The following is a 16,658-nucleotide window of genomic DNA, read 5'->3' as shown; positions in this document are numbered from 1 at the left end:
GGTACGCCTCGTGCCCGTCGACGGGTGAGCAGGGGACGGACTCGCGCCACACACGTACCACAACACATCGCACGTGCTAGTTGTGTGGCGTCGATGGTCGTGGCATGGAACGCGCCGTTCGATGGTGCTCGTGGCAGTGTCGTTTCCACACGGCAAGCACATTCGTTGCATGCTCCCTACAGCAGGGCGGGCAGACGAGCCCAAGTACAACACGGCAAACGGGACTCTCATATCCCCCTTGCCATCGAGTTGCCGACGCGGCGCCATGTCGACCGTATATGTGGAATCGATGCCGCTGACATCGCGACGGCGACCATCTCGCCGCACCGGACGCCCCGCCGAGCGTTCACGGCTGCATGGACATTCCGGCGATCGCGCGGACAGCGGGATCGTATCGAGCACGACCGCGAGCGCTACGGGTGCATATGCATGGTAGAGGCACGTCGGGAGCGCTCGTTCCCCGTTTGGTTTGCGCATGGGAACCGCACGTCCAGGCGGGGTCCCATGCCGCGAAATCCACCCGATCGATCGACGCATACTTGTCTCCGTTGTCGTTCGCATTGGGTCGACAGCTTGTGCCTCGATCGGACGTCGACCTGCGGCACCTTACTCACGTCCCCACGACCGTGCAACGGAATCGTTCACGACTGGAGCAGTGTCTCGGAGCTTCCATTTGGTGGGTCGAGACCAACGACAGGACACAATTGCGTTGTCACGGTCGAACGGCCTGACGCGGTCGACAACCCCTGGAGAGAGTTAGCTGTGTCAAAGTCGATGCTGCCGTGGCATTTGACGGCTCGAACCAGCTCATGGACGAACGGGATGGCGGCGCGCTTTGCCTTCACGACGACGATGTGCCGCCATCAATTCCCCACTCCAACGAAACCATGCACAACGTCATCATCGTGCGACGCTGTAAACACGTGCAGGACCAACCGATCCAACAGATCCGTCTTGGCCCAGCCACTCGACACACAGGCAAACGCAGGTCAGATGGAGCAAGCTCTGTTTGCACACACAAAACGCCGGCCTTTCGATTTGCATCACTTGATGGAGGGGCGACGACGACGTTGGCAGGTCGATCTACAGCTTGGAAAGGCTCGGAAACTCGGCGACGAGAGCAGCTACGTCCATCGATTGGGGGCCAGCAAGAGGGAGTTTTCGGAACGACGCCAAGTGCGCTGCCAGGTCCTCCAACGCAGAGCCCTGGAAGGACACCGTCAAAGCAAGCGATGGCACGCCGTGACAACGCACCGATCGATAGGTATCTGTTAGGCGAATCTACACCACAGCACTCGAATGACCACGATGACGTTGGGACGCGCACGTACGACAGACATCTTGTGCTGGAGCGGGCCCTTGGTCTCGACACCCTCTTCGACCACTCCCCACGTCGTGAGGATCGTCACTGCATTCGACAGCGTTTCCATCGAGCACGACTCGTAGAACGCGATGATTCGATCGTGGTACATCTAATTTCCTCGCGACGTGTGAGCTGCTCCACGTGCGACAATGGCTGCGTCGAGCACGATCACGTACTGTTTCAGCGAGCCATTGCATGCGCTTGACGAGTGCCTTGGGCGAGATGCGTTCGCCGCCCTTCATCGCGACCAAACTCGTGAGAGCGACCCAATAACTGTCAATGAACGGCCATAGCACGGCACAGAGCAGCGACAGCGTCGGCTGGCTCGCGTCCGTCAGCGCCACCGTCGACGTTTGACTACAAAGCGTCGGTCAACAATATCATCCGTGTGCATGCCCAAGTGGCGGGGCGATTGCAGCCCCACCACGACGACCACCACCAACCTGTCGACGGACAGCACGCGGCGTTGGGTCAACATGGACAGCGCATGTTCCAGGTCGGCGCGACTGTCGCCGTAGTCCTTGCGCACAAACTCGACGGCCAAAATGTCATGCAGAAACAACGCCTTGTCGAGAAGCGTCTGTTTGGAGCAAGTCGTCTATGCGCGCGCAGATCGACACATCAAAGCAAGTTCCAGCAGCACATGTCGTTGGTCACGGCATGCCCCACGACGCATGGATCGACGTACCGAAGCACTGCCACACGATGCGTTGGACGCCGCGGTTGCCGCATGTAGCGCATGGTACGTGCAAGCGATGACGCCTTCCTTGTAAAACCAATGCAAAATCTTGTTGCGGTAATAGCCGAGACCGATCATGTTGGAGTATTGGTCCCGCTACCACTCCAACACGTCAACCAATTGCTCGAGCCACTCGTTGTCGCACGTTTGTGATGGCTGGTTCGACCAAGTTGGATCGGCGCCAGCAGATCAAGTTACCGAGCAACGTCAGCGCCCTACAGAAAAAGAGACGCATACTCCACGGCCATGACCGCTCGAGCGTTCGTACCGTTCCGTCATGGCTGCCGGTGTTCGCCCTTGCGATCCCAGCACGCGGCCGCCTCGCGCGACAATCTCTTTGCGCAGCCAGTTGGTCTGGCCAATTAGTTGCTCCCTAGTGCATCATCCCATCGAGTGTCAACACGCCGCGGCATCCACGTGCATCCATGGGCGGCACGACAAGCGCATGCGAACGACCAGCTTACTTGGTCACGCCATTGCGAAACATGAGCAAGATCGTCGCCACCAAATGGCACGGCGTGCATGTCGCGCGGCGAATCATCGATGCCGTAATCGTGTACGCCAAGTCGGTCACGAGCGACACAGTCTGGTGCGTTTTCGAGTCGACGGGCGGCGACGCTTTGTACGCGCCGACAAATTCGTTCAAGTGAATCGGCGGTCCAAATCGCACCGACACAGATCCAAAGTCCTGGCGCAGCACGTGGTACGACTTGAGCAACGCGCTGACCGACTAGACCGCGGCAAGCAAATCGTGTCAGCACCAACAACACACACGATGATGCAACGACGGATGCGCAGGAAGCAGCAGCACGTGTCGGCACGTGCTACACCGACACACTCGAGACTTACTTCTTTGACTTTGCCTTCGCCCAACAGCTCCTTTTGGTGCACCGACAGCTCGACCGGCTTGTCGTAGTCGATGGTGACAGGAACAAGATGAATCTACGACCATGAAAGGCGAACGGAGATCGACCGCCACTACGTACGTTGTCGACCCGGCCCGATTCAAAGCACTTGACGACGGTCGAGAGCATGCCGAATTGAGGCGGCAGTTGCTTTCCGCTGCGACTGCGCGTCCCTTCCAAGAAAAACTCGACCGTGTGCCCCTTGGTCAGCAAGTACTACAACACGGGTGAGCCGGTCTTCATCGCCAGAAACGAATTCAGCACGGCGGCGTCAACGAGATCATTCAAACGCAAATCGTTCAAGCGCAGACCCCACAACGCAACAGGACCTCCCGTCCAAGCAAACGCTGCCGCTGACGACGACGACATGCGCTCACGATGCAAACGCCGCACACCAGGCCAGTCAAGAAAAACTTCACAATCGATGCTCGATCTGGCAAGCGCTACCCACGTCTTGCAAGCCGTCCGATATAAAACGTCGATTCACGTCATCCCGGAACACATGCACCAGAAAATATGGATGGCTGGCAGCGCTCGGCGGGGCAGCACAATACCTGGGTATATTCGGAAAACACGGCCGCGTACAGCGGATCGTCCTTGAACGACCGACGCACGAAGAAAGCGCCGCCCTCACGAAGAACTCTGGTCATCGGCCTACGCCCAAACGAAGTCATACCACGTCCCGCCATCATCGCGCGCGTACCCCATGTTGAGAAAATCCTCGCCGGCAAAAATGTGCGGCACGGGGATATTGTACGCAAAGAAAAGGTACGTCATCATGAGAAAATCAACGTAAGATCGGTGGGTCGGGATCAAGACCAACGGGCCGTCGCGGGCCTGGACCAACTTGCGGATCGTTTCCAGCCCCGCTTCGTCGACAATGATTTTTTCGTACATTTGGCGCCACACCTACGCGTCGCCACCACGAACACGTGAGCCTCCCCGCCATGCATTCGGTTTGGTGCAAGCCATCCAAACTATTCCGCATCGAGGGGGGGGTCGGCCACTCCTTGCCACGCAGCCCCCACGCCGACCCGGTCCGAATTGTTCAATGGTACCTTGCGCAGCAACCACCCCGCGACGCGCACCGTCTTGTAGTTGATCGTCGCGGCCATTCTCGTGAGCATTTCATGCACCTGTCGCTCCATCGCAGCGCGGTCCGCGTTCGGATTCACGTGCATGGCATTCGCAAGAACTTGCTGCACCCCCGTCGAGTGCAGGACATGGTCGTGGATCGCTGACAACGGGTCCGCCGGCACTCGTGGCACGTACGTGGCTTCGTGGTGGACGCCTTCCTTCCATCCTACGTTGTGCACTTTAGACACACTCGACGGCATCGCGACGTCAATGGCACACCCGTGAGTCCCATGAACCGGCCCCAAATGCCCGATGTCGTGTAGCCCGGCTTGCGGCTGGACGTAAACGCCCATGAGATGTCGGGCAGCAACCCCGGGAATGAAATCGCATGGTGGTCCGGGTCCCATTCCAACATGCGCTCGGTGCTCAGCGCCATCTACGGTCGCCACCACCGTCAGCATAAAACCGTGGGTTGCACAGCCAGCGGGCGTCGTTCCAATCCGATGCCCCAAACACGTTGCCGCCAACAAGCCAACGCCAGATCACGTGCGACAAAGCGCCGACCGTTCAGCGCATGCAGGCACACAACGTAAATGCCATCGACAACGCAACGAAATCCCGCTGCCGACAACACTCGTCAGTCGACGAGTGCTGGGCACACGAGCTCGCGAAACGACCACGTCGGCCATCGACGACTCGAAAAAAAAACACACAACGATCCAAGTGCTTACCTCGGTGTGCTGCACGCCCTCAATGTCGACGTCAATGACATCTTCATGCAGGAGCCACTTCCTCAACCCGACCGAATAGTTGAGCAAGTACCGTTCCCACATCACATCGTTCGCGTCGCAACACCTGATCGCGCACGAGGACTGCATGAGATGTCGTCCGCCGCACAGCTGCGTCCCGACGGCATCCCCGTGCCATGTAGCCACGACAAGCGGCATGCAAAGGACGACGTACCAGTGAGTCGACGAGTATTCCGGCATCGACCGAAGGAATTGAAGCCCGTCCGACCGAAACACCCACTGGTTTTCCGTAAACGGTTTAAACACCTCGACGAGTTGGCGCGCGCGCCACGTCAGCTTCCACAGCCGCGACGCTTGCTTCATGTGGTGCGCATTTCCACTTGCGTTTGCAATCGTCGAGTACGCCGACGACGGCAGCGTGTAGCGCAAAAACCTATCCACGTTGTCAGGACGCCGTCGGCATGCAAGGCCTCGCCAAACACCGCCGGCCCTGTGTGCACGCCGCCGACAAACCACGACGAGATCGGACGCACCAGTGGATTTGAAACACTTGGTGGCTTGGAAACATCGTAAAGGACGGTCGCGATATGCCCTTCTCCGGCGGGTTTTGCTGAAAATACGACGACACAGTCCCAATGGGCACCCGCCACCGCAGCGGTTGCTCGCGTGGATCGGATGTGCCCGAGTGAAGGATCAGGGGCGGCGATCCCACCGGTTCTTTCGCTTTGGCGCAAGCACTCAGCAAGATCGCGTTCACGACAAAGTCCACCTACAACCCCGCACAAGAGTGAGGGCACCGCATGCCATCGTGGCCCGCGGACGTACGGGGACAATGTCTGCGATGCTGCGAGGGTCCCCAGGCAAGATGGTGAGGAGTCCCATCCCCCCCGCCAGGAAGATGGCGCCGGCCGCGGCAAGCTGATCTACCTACAGGTCGGGCCGACTCCTCGATGAGGCACTCTTCCCCCGTGCGATCACCCCATCTCGCACGCAATCGACGCCATGTCCACGTCGGACGTGCGAGTGTCCAAAATCTCCCGAGGTCCATCGCATTTGTAGCAACGTACCCAGCCTGGAATCGGCTCCTTCCACGATGCACCGACAATCGTGGGGCGCAGCAGCACGAGTGGCACATGCTCGCGGTACTTGGTCACCATGTGCTCGGCCATCGATTTGGTCAGGGTGTACGTGTTGGGGTAAGTGCCAATCAAGTTCAAATGCAGCTTCTCAATATCTTCGGTCGATGACGCCTGGCACGTATCGTGAGACGATGCTCCACACGCCGACGCGGAGGGTCGCCGCCGAAGGTGCGCATGGCGTCGGCAAGCCCAGCACAGAGAACGGTCGGAAATACCTTGGTGACGGCATCGATGGCGGCTTCCACGTCAAAGTCGAGCGGGTACAACTAGTCAAAACGGAATCAATCTCGTCGGCTCGTGGTGGATGGCGATCCCGCCGCATCCATAGCACATGACCGATCACACGCACTTGCTCCATGAGTGTGCAGTTGCGGCGGTTGCTGTTCACGTATGCCGTCGACACGTGCACGTATGCCGCGAGCGACTTAATCTTTTTGGAAAAGTTTAGCATGTACATGGCGCCGAGGGTGTTCATCTGCGCACGATGGTGAAACGGCGTGCTGCGGAGCAACGACGACCTACTTCGACAGCAACGTCCAGCGGCTCGTTGAAGCTGACACTGGCAGCAGAGTGCACAACCACGTTGACGCGGTCGATGAGCATCTGCGCGTCCTGTCGAGACATTCCCAAACTCGCCGAATTGATGTCACCCCCGACCGCCACGAGTTTCGATCGAACGAACGTATCAAAGTCCGTCGGCCGCTCCGCCCGCAATCGGTTGAAAATTGGACTACACGACGGAAACATGCCGCGATGCACAGCGAGCGTGTCGATCCAACGCATATCGAGGCACACACGACGTGGAAGTTGCGTACCTCGAGATGACGTCCGATTCAAGGCGGTCGTGCGCGGACCGACCTTTCTTCGGGCGGACCATCACATAGATCTTGTCAATGTCTGGAGTGGAGCGCAGCAGCTTCTCGATCAGCGTCTGTCGTGGACGCAATGAGCCGACGCAATGCGATGCGGGAGAGGATCCCCGCCGATCCGCGATTCAAACCGACGGCGTACCTTGCCAATGAAGCCTGTGCCGCCCGTCACAAACAGCCCTTTGCCTGCGTAGAACTGTTCCATCGATCCGTGCCGTACTCGTGAAGTCCTGCCGTGGCGACGATGGCGGTTGCGCTGCGTCGTGCGTCGTACGTGTTGATGGGACCACACAACTGGCGACGGCGGCTTTGTCCACGTGAGTGAGGTTCTGAATACATGGAAAGTATGCATCCCAAATATGAAGCGAAAGTAGCTTTCATTCGAACAGATTTAAATTGGAAATCGCATCGATTATGCAATAGAAGAATAAAATTTGATTTCATAATTAATCCAGTTGGAGAACCAACATCTTGGCAAGTTACACATCTCGCCGTGGAATTTCCCTGCACTGAACAGGGGGCGCCGACCGCCGCCGACATGGAGCATCTCGCCGCAGCTTTGAGCGGACTGTGCGAACGCTGAGCGACGGAAGACGTCATCAACGCTTCGAGGGCCGTCAGTCGATGCGATCGGCCGCCATGCGATGGTATTTGTATCACAGAAAGCATAGAACGTAATGGCAGATCGTCGAGCCAACGACGCGAGGAGCATTGTCGTCAAAATGCCGTGGACGGGTCGGATCGTTGCCGTCGAAGCGATGGGTCACGTGCAGATCGAAGAAGGGCTGCATCGACGCCGTGCATGGTTTCATCTTGCTGCGTCGCGGCCCTCGCGCCCAAGCGCTGAATGTGCCGTCGGAATCGTTCGAGCTGGATGTGCTCCAAGTCGTTCGTGTCGAGATGGCACCCCCACAACGCGGCCTCTCGCTCGAGCGGCACACTGTCCCCCGTTGCAGCGTCCACCGCTCCATGCGACACGTACACGTGCCGCAGCACGGTGGACTGCGGCGCGACCTCGTCAAAAACATACCTACACACGCCCGCGTCAAGCCAACTCATTTGCTTGACGCATCCGTCGCTGCTTCCATCACTTCACCAGCCACTCCATGGGCACCACCACCATCAGATTCCATGTGGATGACATCGATGTAGCAACTATGGCATCGAGAGGACCGTACCACGACAAGGTCTTGCGCCCGATCGCAGCGCTGGGAAACTTTTCGTCTTGCGGCACGCTTTGCCCGACCACAACGCATCGTTTGTGCCGCTGGTCGGTGCCATGGCGTGGTGTGGGGGGTATGGTCGGGACGATCGAGGGATCGTCGATGTCTTTGCGCACCGGACTGTCGCACACGAACGTTCGATAGAGGATGCACGTTGCTTTCTGCATGCCCCGCGTTGCCACACGCACGTACGAGAGGGCGCGGCTGCCGACGGCGGAATTCTCGGCCACATTGCGCACGGTCTACAGCCAGCGACAAATCCAACTTAGCCATAGCAGGCACACAGCCATGCAACAACGCAACCGCACAATGGGTGTAGGCAGCCGTGCAACGCACCTCGTCGTCTGGGCTGGCCACGTCGATGCGGCGACGCAAGCACTCCGCCGAGCTCACGTTGGTATAGCTCTTGTGCTGGATTTCGCGGTCGTAGACGCAGCGCACCACGGCTTCGATCGCCCCGTGAAACACTTTCATGTACTGACTCACGACAGCCACGCTGCCGTCGGACGCGCGATCTTCCACGACGAGCCGAAAACACGGCGCGGCGTGCGTGGACAGGATCGGTGGGAACTGGTACGTGGCTAAAATCGCGTCTGTGTTATGGAACATGAGCTGCGTGAGCCAGTCCAGGCCGTGGCGCCGCGCAATCGGGTGCTTTACCAACGGCATGCGCGCCAGTGACATGTTGGCCACCCCCCACGGCGGGTGCATCTACTAGCATCCTGTCCATGAGACAACGCCGGGCGATCGAAACAAGTGTACCGGGACAGCGTTGGTTGTCGCGAGCGCGACCCACGCCTGGAGCCGCTGCAACGCTTCACGATGTGCTTCCACTTTGTTGTCGAGGTCGCGGTGCGTCACCATGGCGTCCCGCGCCGACGTGCGCAGGGCCAGGGCCACTTGCTGCCATGACAGCATGAAATCGTGCTTGCGACGACGGCGAGGCGTCGCGGCTCGCTCGTGCAACCGGACGAGCATCGTCTCCAGCTCGGCGACTTTTATGCGGAGGCTTGCCACCTCTGCCTTCTTCTCCTCGCGGTATTCGTGTTGATATTGCGCTTTCGCCGTCGGTCTCCACGGCGGCGGTCTCGACATTCTCCGCGGCAATGCGACTTGTCCAGTGCGTCAACATTCGCTGGACTGGCGTTTGTATGACTCATCGTGCCACGGTACAGTATGTTCAAGATGGGCGAAGAACTGCAGATCATGGAGGGAGTGCGCGCACACGTATGGAGCGGCGGGATGCCGGGTATGGGAGCTGGAAGGCCACGCGGACTCTCGGCGTGCGGTGACGTTGCGCCTGTGGGCATGACCTTGCTAGGATACAAGGTGTGCACGTCGACGAAGTGCCGTCCAAGAAGACGCGTGTTATGCGTGTGGCGGCATCCGTGTAGCTCCACAACGTCATGCGAGAGCCCCACGAGGAGCATCGGCAAGGATGCACTGCCCGGAAGTTTCATAAGGTGCGGACGCTCAGGACCACGCAGCATCCATGGCACCCCCGCGCCAGCGTGGGCCTCCGAGGGGAATGCCGCAAGTCCTCCCCATGACGGTGCCGCGAGGAGTGCGGCATCGCCCACGCGTCACAGCAAGAAACGTCAACTGAAGTTACGTTTTAGCCCCACTCGACGACACCGCCCGCAGTTTGTATATGGAGCGGAACTCGGTGAACGACGACATGGGTGTGTGGAGTTCGATGCATACGATATGGCTCGGCACAACTCCCATCCACGCAAGCACACTATAAGCCACATTACATTCTTCCTACGACTCCATGCACTCGTACGCTGATGGAACTCGAGTGCGTTTGCAATGTCGGTCATGGCGACAACTGTCTAGGTGATGCCCGACGTTTGAGATGGTGGGTTGTGGCGGGTGTGCACCGAGCATGGCATCCGCGAGAACACAATGCGGAGTTCTTTGGCGGAAAGACCTGCATGTCGTCGCCTTGCTTCCCTGCAGCTGCGACCCATGGGCGTGTCGTTCGTTCTGCATTGTCGTTCCAGCATTGCTTCGTATGGTCCACGTGCCTTGGTAATGCGCCAAGCGGCCATGTCAATAAGCGAACTCGACCTGCGGTGCCGTCATGAATTGGTTGTGACGTGCATGCTGCTTTGACGGGATGCAGGGGGTGGTGGGTGGCGTGAATTCTTCATCGTCGGGCAATGTGCATGTTGAATTTTATGAAAAATCTTCGAAAATGGCCATGGAAATTTAGGGAAATTGGATAAAAAAGCAGACTTTTTCATGACATTCGTCGTGGAAAATGGGCGAGTGTGCTGCTGAGAGTGCGATGGTCGTTGGCACGGATGAAGCGCGCCGCCGTCGGCGCCTGTTGGCGTTCGGAAATCCCATGGTGGACGTGCTGTTGCATGTAACAAGCGAGGTGGACCCGCATCCAACACGACCATGACGTGCTGTGACGTTTAGAGCACTGTAGTTCGTGTCGTCGCACAACCTGATCCACGGAGAAGCAGTACGTTCATTGGTGTGTGTGGTGCATGACAGCGCATGCGATTAGATTCAAGCCCATGTCCCGGACGATGCAAGGCAGCGATTACTCAACGAAGCACTGGCCGTGCCAGGAATGATTCGTGCCGCTGGTGGGTCTGCCCTGAACTCGGCCCGCACGATTCAGGTACGGAGAAACGCTGGAACAACAGGTCGCGCTCATGCGAGATGTTGCAGTGCCTACTTCCACCCATGTCGAGTGTATTTGTGGGAGCAGTCGGCGATGACTCGAACGGCGCATTCCTTTTCCACGAGTCGTCGAAACAAGGTCGCGTCGACACTTGGCTGCACCTCAACCGTTCTCGCAGGTGTCGAGATGCATCTGCAGACCGTCCCAAACATGGCAACATCGACGTGCGTGTGCTACATCACCCCCGATCATGAACGAACGTTGGTCGTCCATGGCGCGGCACACCACCACTACACGTTCAACGCGACCTTTGTCGCCGCGCTCGACACCGTCGACATCGTCTACATCGTGTCGTTTGTGCTGTCAGCGTCCACTCGATACGAGTGTGCCGTCCATGCGGCGACGCATCTTCGTCCGAACCAGCTCTTGTGCATGAACTTGTCGTCGACGAATCTCTTGCACGTACGCATTGCAACTCGCGAGAGACACGTCTTCCTGCGAACGGACCCTAGAAACCTGTCGTGATGGAGAGGCTGTTGACCCTCTTGCCATCGACGCATGTCGTCCTCGGCAACGCCAACGAGTTCCGAGCCCTTGCCATCGCGCTCGACATCCCCGACACATCCATGCCAGCGCTAGCCCAAGCCATCGCGACCCATCCCGCCGTGTCGGACCATATTCTGTTGATCGTGACGGATGCTGCCAACCCAACGTGGGTGGTTCACAAATCCGAGAGGTCCGTCCCCCCGACCGCGGGCGCCGCAATTGAGCTTGATGATGTAGCATGGCTTGTCCAGTCCAACGTGTTCAGGACAGCACGGCTTTTGTTGTGCGCGACACTACTGGCGCTGGCGATGCGTTTGTCGGAGGCTTCTTGGCGGGCCTGTACGTCCATGTTTCGGTGCTTTCGTGAAGTCACACGGATGATGGGCTAGCATGACAAACTGCAACGTGCGCGCGTGTGTGGAGCTCGGGCACGTGTGTGCCCGGCGGTGTGTGCAGCAAATGGGGTGCCAGATTCAATTGACGGCGGGCGAACGTAATCGGTGCCAGGACATCATCCAAGCCGCCAGAACCGCCGACGCAGACGCGTTGCCGCTGTTTACGTGGCTCGAACGCAAACGAGCGCTGACTTCGTAGCCGACCACTTGGCGAGTTTGACAGGAATGCGCCAATATTGCAATTGTTCATGAAAAAGCCCCGCGGTTCCGTTGGCCATCCCCAATATCATGGACGCGCTCGTGGCCTTGATCTCTCGGTGAATCACGTCCTTGGCTTGTGCAAACACGCGCATGCGAGCGCAACGACTTCACGCGCCGGCAGCTCTTCCGAGAACCGTCGGACCTCTTGTGCAGTTCGCCCCGGGCCAGAGACTCGGCAATGTGGTCGATGTGCTGTTGGCATAGCGTACCCATATAGCCGCAGGATGATTTTGTGGCGCAAGTGTGATAGAGCCGCAATATTTCCCGACAAAGCTGGTGCTCCACGTTTGCCTTGGTCGGCTGCGCCGCATATTCGAGAACCGTGAGCGCCACGAAGTACTGCGACATATTCCCCCGAATCGAGAATACGCCGCATGGCCTCGGCACTCATCTTCCATTCGCAGGTGGCCTTGGACGAGGATGCTGTGGCGTGTGCATCGGTAGAGAGCGCTGCTTGTGCTCTAGAGCGAGCTGTATTGCTCGACGAATGTGTGAAGAATGCTGCTGCATGTGCCAAAGTTGTGCCATGCCGGGTGGGATGTCGATGGTCCAAATCGACCTACACAGACCAGCGTAGTTGTTGCCGGTGGCATTTTTCGGGGGCGTAGAGTTCGTCGCAGACCAAGGTGTCTTCATGGGCGCAGTTCCTGCTGCAACCGCCTTACGCGACATACCCTCAGGCACAGCATCCTGTCGTCGACGCTGGATAGCCGATGTGTCGGTGGCGAGTCGGGGACGTCGAGTGATCGCGGCGTGTGCCTCCTCTGTCACCGCTGCATGAAGATGTCTCTGCGCACATTCTTCAGTCAGATTCACTTTCCAAGCAGCCGAGACCACTTCCTGGTGCTTTGACCATACCTTTTGCTGGGGACTTGCATGATCTTGTGCTCTCGAAACAGGAGCGCATTGCCGTGCGCACCGACCTGCACTTGCCTCCACGTCAGATATGTCTGGGGCACACGTGGGCGAGGATACGTCGCGCGATCGTGGGGGTCCTGGCGGTCAGTCCCAACTTCGGGCACGATCGCGTCAAGACACAGATGCATCGTTGGCGGATGCGTGTGGACGACCTTCCTGACGACAACGTTCCTTCTACACACGAATGCTGTCGAGACGACGCATGCCCTTCCCAGCGTCCTCGCTTGCCCTCGGCCCACCGCTGTTTCCCAGTAGCCCTACTCGAGGGCGTTGCTTCGTGCAGGAACGCGGCTGGACAACGTCCCGTGGCATCTCTTCACTAGCGACGGTTCCACGAGCGCCGAAAGCCGCCCCATGCCATGCAAACTTGTGCTGGGTCACGCGGAGGCATTCTTCCGTGCGTGCATCGTTGAGCACGACCCACTCCCCACTGGTCGACAAACCTCGGGGGAAGCGCACGTGGGTCGAGTTGCTCGGTAGTTGCTGTTGTCGTTAAATGGGCGATGGAAATGCGGGAAAAGGGCGACAAGATTGCTGTGCAACGCCGGTTGGATGGCATTTCATTGGAAGAAATGAGGTGTTGAATGGCATCGGATTGGCCAAAAAATCGAATTCGAATGAAGCCCTTCCATGATCCAATACGAGAATGGAATCGCCGACGAAACGATTGAAGGCGGCACTGTTCCTGGATGCAGACGACGACCCTGCAGCGGACGATGACCAGGCAGACGGACTGAAAAACGTGATCGTGTCTCCCCTTCTGTCTCCCTCGGCGAGCGACGACGAGGCACTGGATGTCGGCGAACGACTGTGTCGCTGGCTTGAAGCCAACGGTGCCGAGTTGTCCAAGCTTCGAATTGAGACGTACGCACCAGAAGTCCGTGGTGTTCACGCACGAGACCATATTGTGGCGAAGGAGCGAGTCATGCGGATTCCGTTGAACTGCCTCATCACGGTCGAAATGGGCAAAGCAACCGAGCTCGGTCAAAAGTTGCTCCACGTCGAGTTCGCTGCCCCAAAGCATATCTTCCTCATGATGTACCTGCTCACAGACATGGAGCTTGGAAATGGGTCGTTTTTCAAGTGCTACTACGATTCGCTGCCGAGTACCTTGTCGAACATGCCCATCTTTTGGCGCGACGACGAACTCGCGTGGTTGCAAGGGTCCCACATTCTCCATCAAATTGCCGACAGGAAGGCCGCCATTGAGCGCGACTATCAAACGATATGCGGCATTGATCCCGACTTTGGGGATCGGTTTTCGCTCGACCGGTTCTCGTGGGCGCGAATGGTCGTGTGCAGGTACAATCGCTTCTGCCAACGCGCCATTCTTCTGCGTGGCTGGTCGAACCAAGCCACGACACTCGTCTTCGCTTGACACGAATTTGGCATTGGTGGCGTTGTGTGCATGGTTTCTGCATGACGTGTCCTTTGCACATGGCGCCGATGTTAGACTGAATATGTTTGGCCTGCGTAGTCGTAACTTTGGGCTTACGATTGACGGCGTCAAGACGGCTGCGCTGGTGCCGTACGCCGACATGCTGAATCACTACCGGCCACGGGAAACATGGTATTGTCGGTGGCGCGACGCCGACCTTTGACATCTTCAACTAGTTGGACGTACGACGCGTCCGCAGACGGCTTTACCATCACGGCATTGCACCCGATAGCTTCAGGAGCTCAAGTGTACGACTCGTACGGGAAAAAGTGCAACCACAGGTAGGCATCGATGCCTTCATTGCCGGCCAGTTGACGCCCGTCGACTTTTCATGTATCGTTCCTTGACGACTGCCCATTCTCCTTTTTGCTGTGTTTTCCCAAGCAGGATTGCGTTGCGCGAGGTGCATCCTTTGTGGCGGGACGTATGGACGCGCGGGTCGACCGTTCGTCTGACCAAGCCACTTGAAATAGTCCATGGCATCGTGGGTCGGCCCACGCGGCAACTCGTCCACCGTGTTGTTGGTAGTCATGGCGTGAGAGGAAAAACAGTCTCGGTCGGCGTTGTGGGTTGGTGTGTTGTGTGCTTTCCTGGGCGGGTGCCACCGTGGTTCATTCGTTTTTCAACAAATGTTGTTGTTGCTTGGGTCATGGCGTGTGTTTTCGAGTGGACAGCTATCCTGGCGACGTCGCCATCGACGCGGGGTGTTTGCGCCGTCATCCGCTCGACTAGTTCATCTCAATGGATTCGTCGATGCTGTAGATTTCTACTCAACTACGGGTTTGCTGTCAAGGACAACATCGAGGAAGATGGTCGCAGCCCCAACGAAGTGTGGATGCCGTTCGACTTTTTGCCCAACGAACCCCCCATGCTCACGTCTGCCAAGCGCCAGTACGTCCACCAACGTGCGTTCTCCATGTGTTCCATGCTGCTCGGTGGTTGATGCGTTGGTCTGCGCTGAAATCGTTGGCACTGGCCGTCCCGTGTGCTATAGTATGCCTCGACGCGTTCGTTCATCTGGGTGTCGATGAGTTGGTGCATGGATTGTAGCCCTTTGCATGGCGGATGATGTATATGCGCCACAACGGTAGCGCCTTGATGCATCATGACGACGGTGTGCGCACCTTCACACCCGCGAGCGACGTCCTCATCCCCACCCTTGCACAGGTACTTGCACGACAGTGGCGTGTCGTCGATGCATACTCGCTTCAGCACATGCCACTCGGACGTCAACACGCGCGAAGGGCTGAGTTTCGTACGGCTCATCGTTGCCACGGCCGACGAGTTTGAGCACATGGTGGGGTCGGCGCCCGCACACGCGTCGCCGCCCGTGTCTCTGAACAACGAAAGGCGAGCATTGCAGCACCTAGGCGCGCTCATGACTGTCCAGGTCGGTGTGGCTCGTGCACACTGTGGACTTGACGGTGCTCGTAGCTGTACCAGTACCAGACGACGCTGGCCGACGACAACGCGATGCTTGAATCGCCCGCCATCGCAAACGATCCGTACTCAAATCGCGCACAAGCATTGTACTTTGTGCGTGGGGAGAAGCAAGTGTGTGCGCACTACCAGCAGTTGGCCCATGAAGCGCAACGCGTCCTTACGCAGCCGGCGGACGCCATTCGAGCGATATCCCGTGACTTGTACGAGGACAACGACGACGTGCTGAGCTGCTACCTGGCCGACGTGATCGAGTACTTGGTGCCGTCGAACAGCGAGAGCCCTGACCCAGCCAACGACGAAGACGTGGCGGCATCGTCATCACTTGGCGCTCCGGCGGTCCCTTTGGATTAATTCGTTCAACTCGTCGCATGAGAGAAGTCGTCGTCAGAAGGTTCGACGGGACAGTGCTAGGGAAATAGGCCGATAAACAAGAGCGACCGCCAGCAAAACCACGGCAGAAACAATCTTGTATGACCATCCAAACAGTGTCTGTCATGCTGCATCGTGCGTTGCCGACCGCTCCTGACGACGAGGTCTTGCGCGGAATCCCGAACGCTTGTCGGCGTCCTTACACGTTGGGTTTGTTCCAATGCCACCGGGACACCGCTTTTCAACCCCCCTCCTTCGTTGTCGCAAGAGGCTAGACTCTAAGTACTTCCAGTATGATCTCTCCGTACGACGAAGGTACATGGAGAGTGGATAGAGAAATTTCGTCCATCGCACACGTAGAAGGTTGGTGGTACAGCACACGATGCGACGGAAGAAACGTGTCCGCACAATCCGCAGACGCAATGGATATGCCATCGAAAGCCCCCAAGTACAAGAAGAAGTCGTCGCAAGGAGCTCTTACAATGCACGTCGACTGCAAGCACCAGGCGTGAGCATACAGACTTCACAGCGCCTCCGCGACCGCGGAATCGTCTCGAGCCGGCGAAGTGTCCGGATAATTTAC

General features: G+C 58.1%; 5 protein-coding genes across 13 annotated transcripts; 2 read left to right on the top strand and 3 right to left on the bottom strand.

Moving 5' to 3' along the window:
• Positions 1 to 640: 640 nt before the first annotated feature.
• Positions 641 to 7,191, bottom strand: H310_01792 (hypothetical protein). Of its 5 annotated transcripts, XM_008865041.1 has the most exons (26): positions 6,984 to 7,191; positions 6,788 to 6,903; positions 6,495 to 6,702; positions 6,322 to 6,447; positions 6,188 to 6,238; positions 5,901 to 6,083; positions 5,659 to 5,760; positions 5,367 to 5,602; positions 5,048 to 5,266; positions 4,816 to 4,939; positions 4,364 to 4,520; positions 4,066 to 4,310; positions 3,711 to 3,916; positions 3,562 to 3,661; positions 3,089 to 3,223; positions 2,952 to 3,044; positions 2,567 to 2,832; positions 2,371 to 2,475; positions 2,248 to 2,317; positions 2,052 to 2,198; positions 1,807 to 1,961; positions 1,540 to 1,720; positions 1,332 to 1,472; positions 1,255 to 1,281; positions 804 to 1,206; positions 662 to 746 (listed from the first exon to the last, which is right to left on the bottom strand). In XM_008865041.1, the coding sequence occupies exons 1-25, from the start codon at positions 7,044 to 7,046 to the stop codon at positions 1,084 to 1,086; spliced, it is 3,579 nt and encodes a 1,192-aa protein (XP_008863263.1). In that variant the 5' UTR covers positions 7,047 to 7,191; the 3' UTR covers positions 662 to 746; positions 804 to 1,083. The 5 variants fall into 5 exon arrangements, with proteins under 5 accessions (XP_008863262.1, XP_008863263.1, XP_008863261.1 ...); XM_008865040.1 differs by having other exon boundaries at positions 641 to 1,206; XM_008865039.1 differs by having other exon boundaries at positions 6,322 to 6,702.
• A 367-nt stretch (positions 7,192 to 7,558) lies between these two features.
• Positions 7,559 to 9,159, bottom strand: H310_01791 (hypothetical protein; the record flags this gene model as incomplete). The annotated part of the gene is made up of 4 exons (XM_008865037.1): positions 7,559 to 7,871; positions 8,020 to 8,306; positions 8,401 to 8,775; positions 8,827 to 9,159. The coding sequence occupies 4 exons, from the start codon at positions 9,157 to 9,159 to the stop codon at positions 7,559 to 7,561; spliced, it is 1,308 nt and encodes a 435-aa protein (XP_008863259.1).
• Positions 9,160 to 10,328: 1,169 nt separating this feature from the next.
• Positions 10,329 to 12,451, top strand: H310_01790 (hypothetical protein; the record flags this gene model as incomplete). 4 transcript variants are annotated; one of them, XM_008865033.1, is made up of 8 exons in its annotated part: positions 10,329 to 10,450; positions 10,505 to 10,540; positions 10,586 to 10,702; positions 10,753 to 10,843; positions 10,884 to 11,167; positions 11,218 to 11,441; positions 11,489 to 11,590; positions 11,641 to 12,451. In XM_008865033.1, coding segments are annotated over 8 exons (1,181 nt in total), but the record flags the coding sequence as incomplete, so codon positions are not given. The 4 variants fall into 4 exon arrangements, with proteins under 4 accessions (XP_008863255.1, XP_008863256.1, XP_008863257.1 ...); XM_008865034.1 differs by having other exon boundaries at positions 10,329 to 10,540; XM_008865035.1 differs by lacking the exons at positions 10,329 to 10,450; positions 10,505 to 10,540 and having other exon boundaries at positions 10,557 to 10,702.
• H310_01789 lies at positions 11,538 to 13,330 on the bottom strand. 2 transcript variants are annotated; one of them, XM_008865032.1, is made up of 3 exons: positions 12,766 to 13,158; positions 12,433 to 12,696; positions 11,538 to 12,378 (listed from the first exon to the last, which is right to left on the bottom strand). In XM_008865032.1, exon 3 carries the CDS (start codon positions 12,253 to 12,255, stop codon positions 11,893 to 11,895), a length of 363 nt encoding a protein of 120 aa, XP_008863254.1. In that variant the 5' UTR covers positions 12,256 to 12,378; positions 12,433 to 12,696; positions 12,766 to 13,158; the 3' UTR covers positions 11,538 to 11,892. The 2 variants fall into 2 exon arrangements, with proteins under 2 accessions (XP_008863254.1, XP_008863253.1); XM_008865031.1 differs by having other exon boundaries at positions 11,538 to 12,696; positions 12,766 to 13,330.
• A 141-nt stretch (positions 13,331 to 13,471) lies between these two features.
• On the top strand, positions 13,472 to 16,638 carry H310_01788 (hypothetical protein; the record flags this gene model as incomplete). Its single annotated transcript, XM_008865030.1, has 6 exons — positions 13,472 to 14,127; positions 14,303 to 14,395; positions 14,440 to 14,544; positions 15,026 to 15,154; positions 15,431 to 15,653; positions 15,698 to 16,638. 6 exons carry the CDS (start codon positions 13,472 to 13,474, stop codon positions 16,055 to 16,057), a joined length of 1,566 nt encoding a protein of 521 aa, XP_008863252.1. The 3' UTR covers positions 16,058 to 16,638.
• Between the last annotated feature and the right edge of the window lie 20 nt (positions 16,639 to 16,658).

The sequence above is a fragment of the Aphanomyces invadans genome (genome assembly GCF_000520115.1).
Source record: "Aphanomyces invadans strain NJM9701 unplaced genomic scaffold supercont1.3, whole genome shotgun sequence".
Classification (NCBI taxonomy): Eukaryota; Oomycota; class Saprolegniomycetes; order Saprolegniales; family Verrucalvaceae; genus Aphanomyces; species Aphanomyces invadans.
This window is presented reverse-complemented; position numbering and strand designations above follow the sequence as displayed.

Coding starts and splice junctions, on each gene's coding strand:
- H310_01792 (XM_008865038.1), bottom strand. CDS start 7,046: ATGGAACAGTTCTACGCAGGCAAAGGGCTGTTTGTGACGGGCGGCACA. Junction 3,045..3,088: donor AATCGGGCCGGGTCGACAAC/GTACGTAGTGGC, acceptor TCATGGTCGTAG/ATTCATCTTGTTCCTGTCAC. Junction 1,473..1,539: donor TGCAATGGCTCGCTGAAACA/GTACGTGATCGT, acceptor CGAGGAAATTAG/ATGTACCACGATCGAATCAT.
- H310_01789 (XM_008865031.1), bottom strand. CDS start 12,255: ATGTCGCAGTACTTCGTGGCGCTCACGGTTCTCGAATATGCGGCGCAG.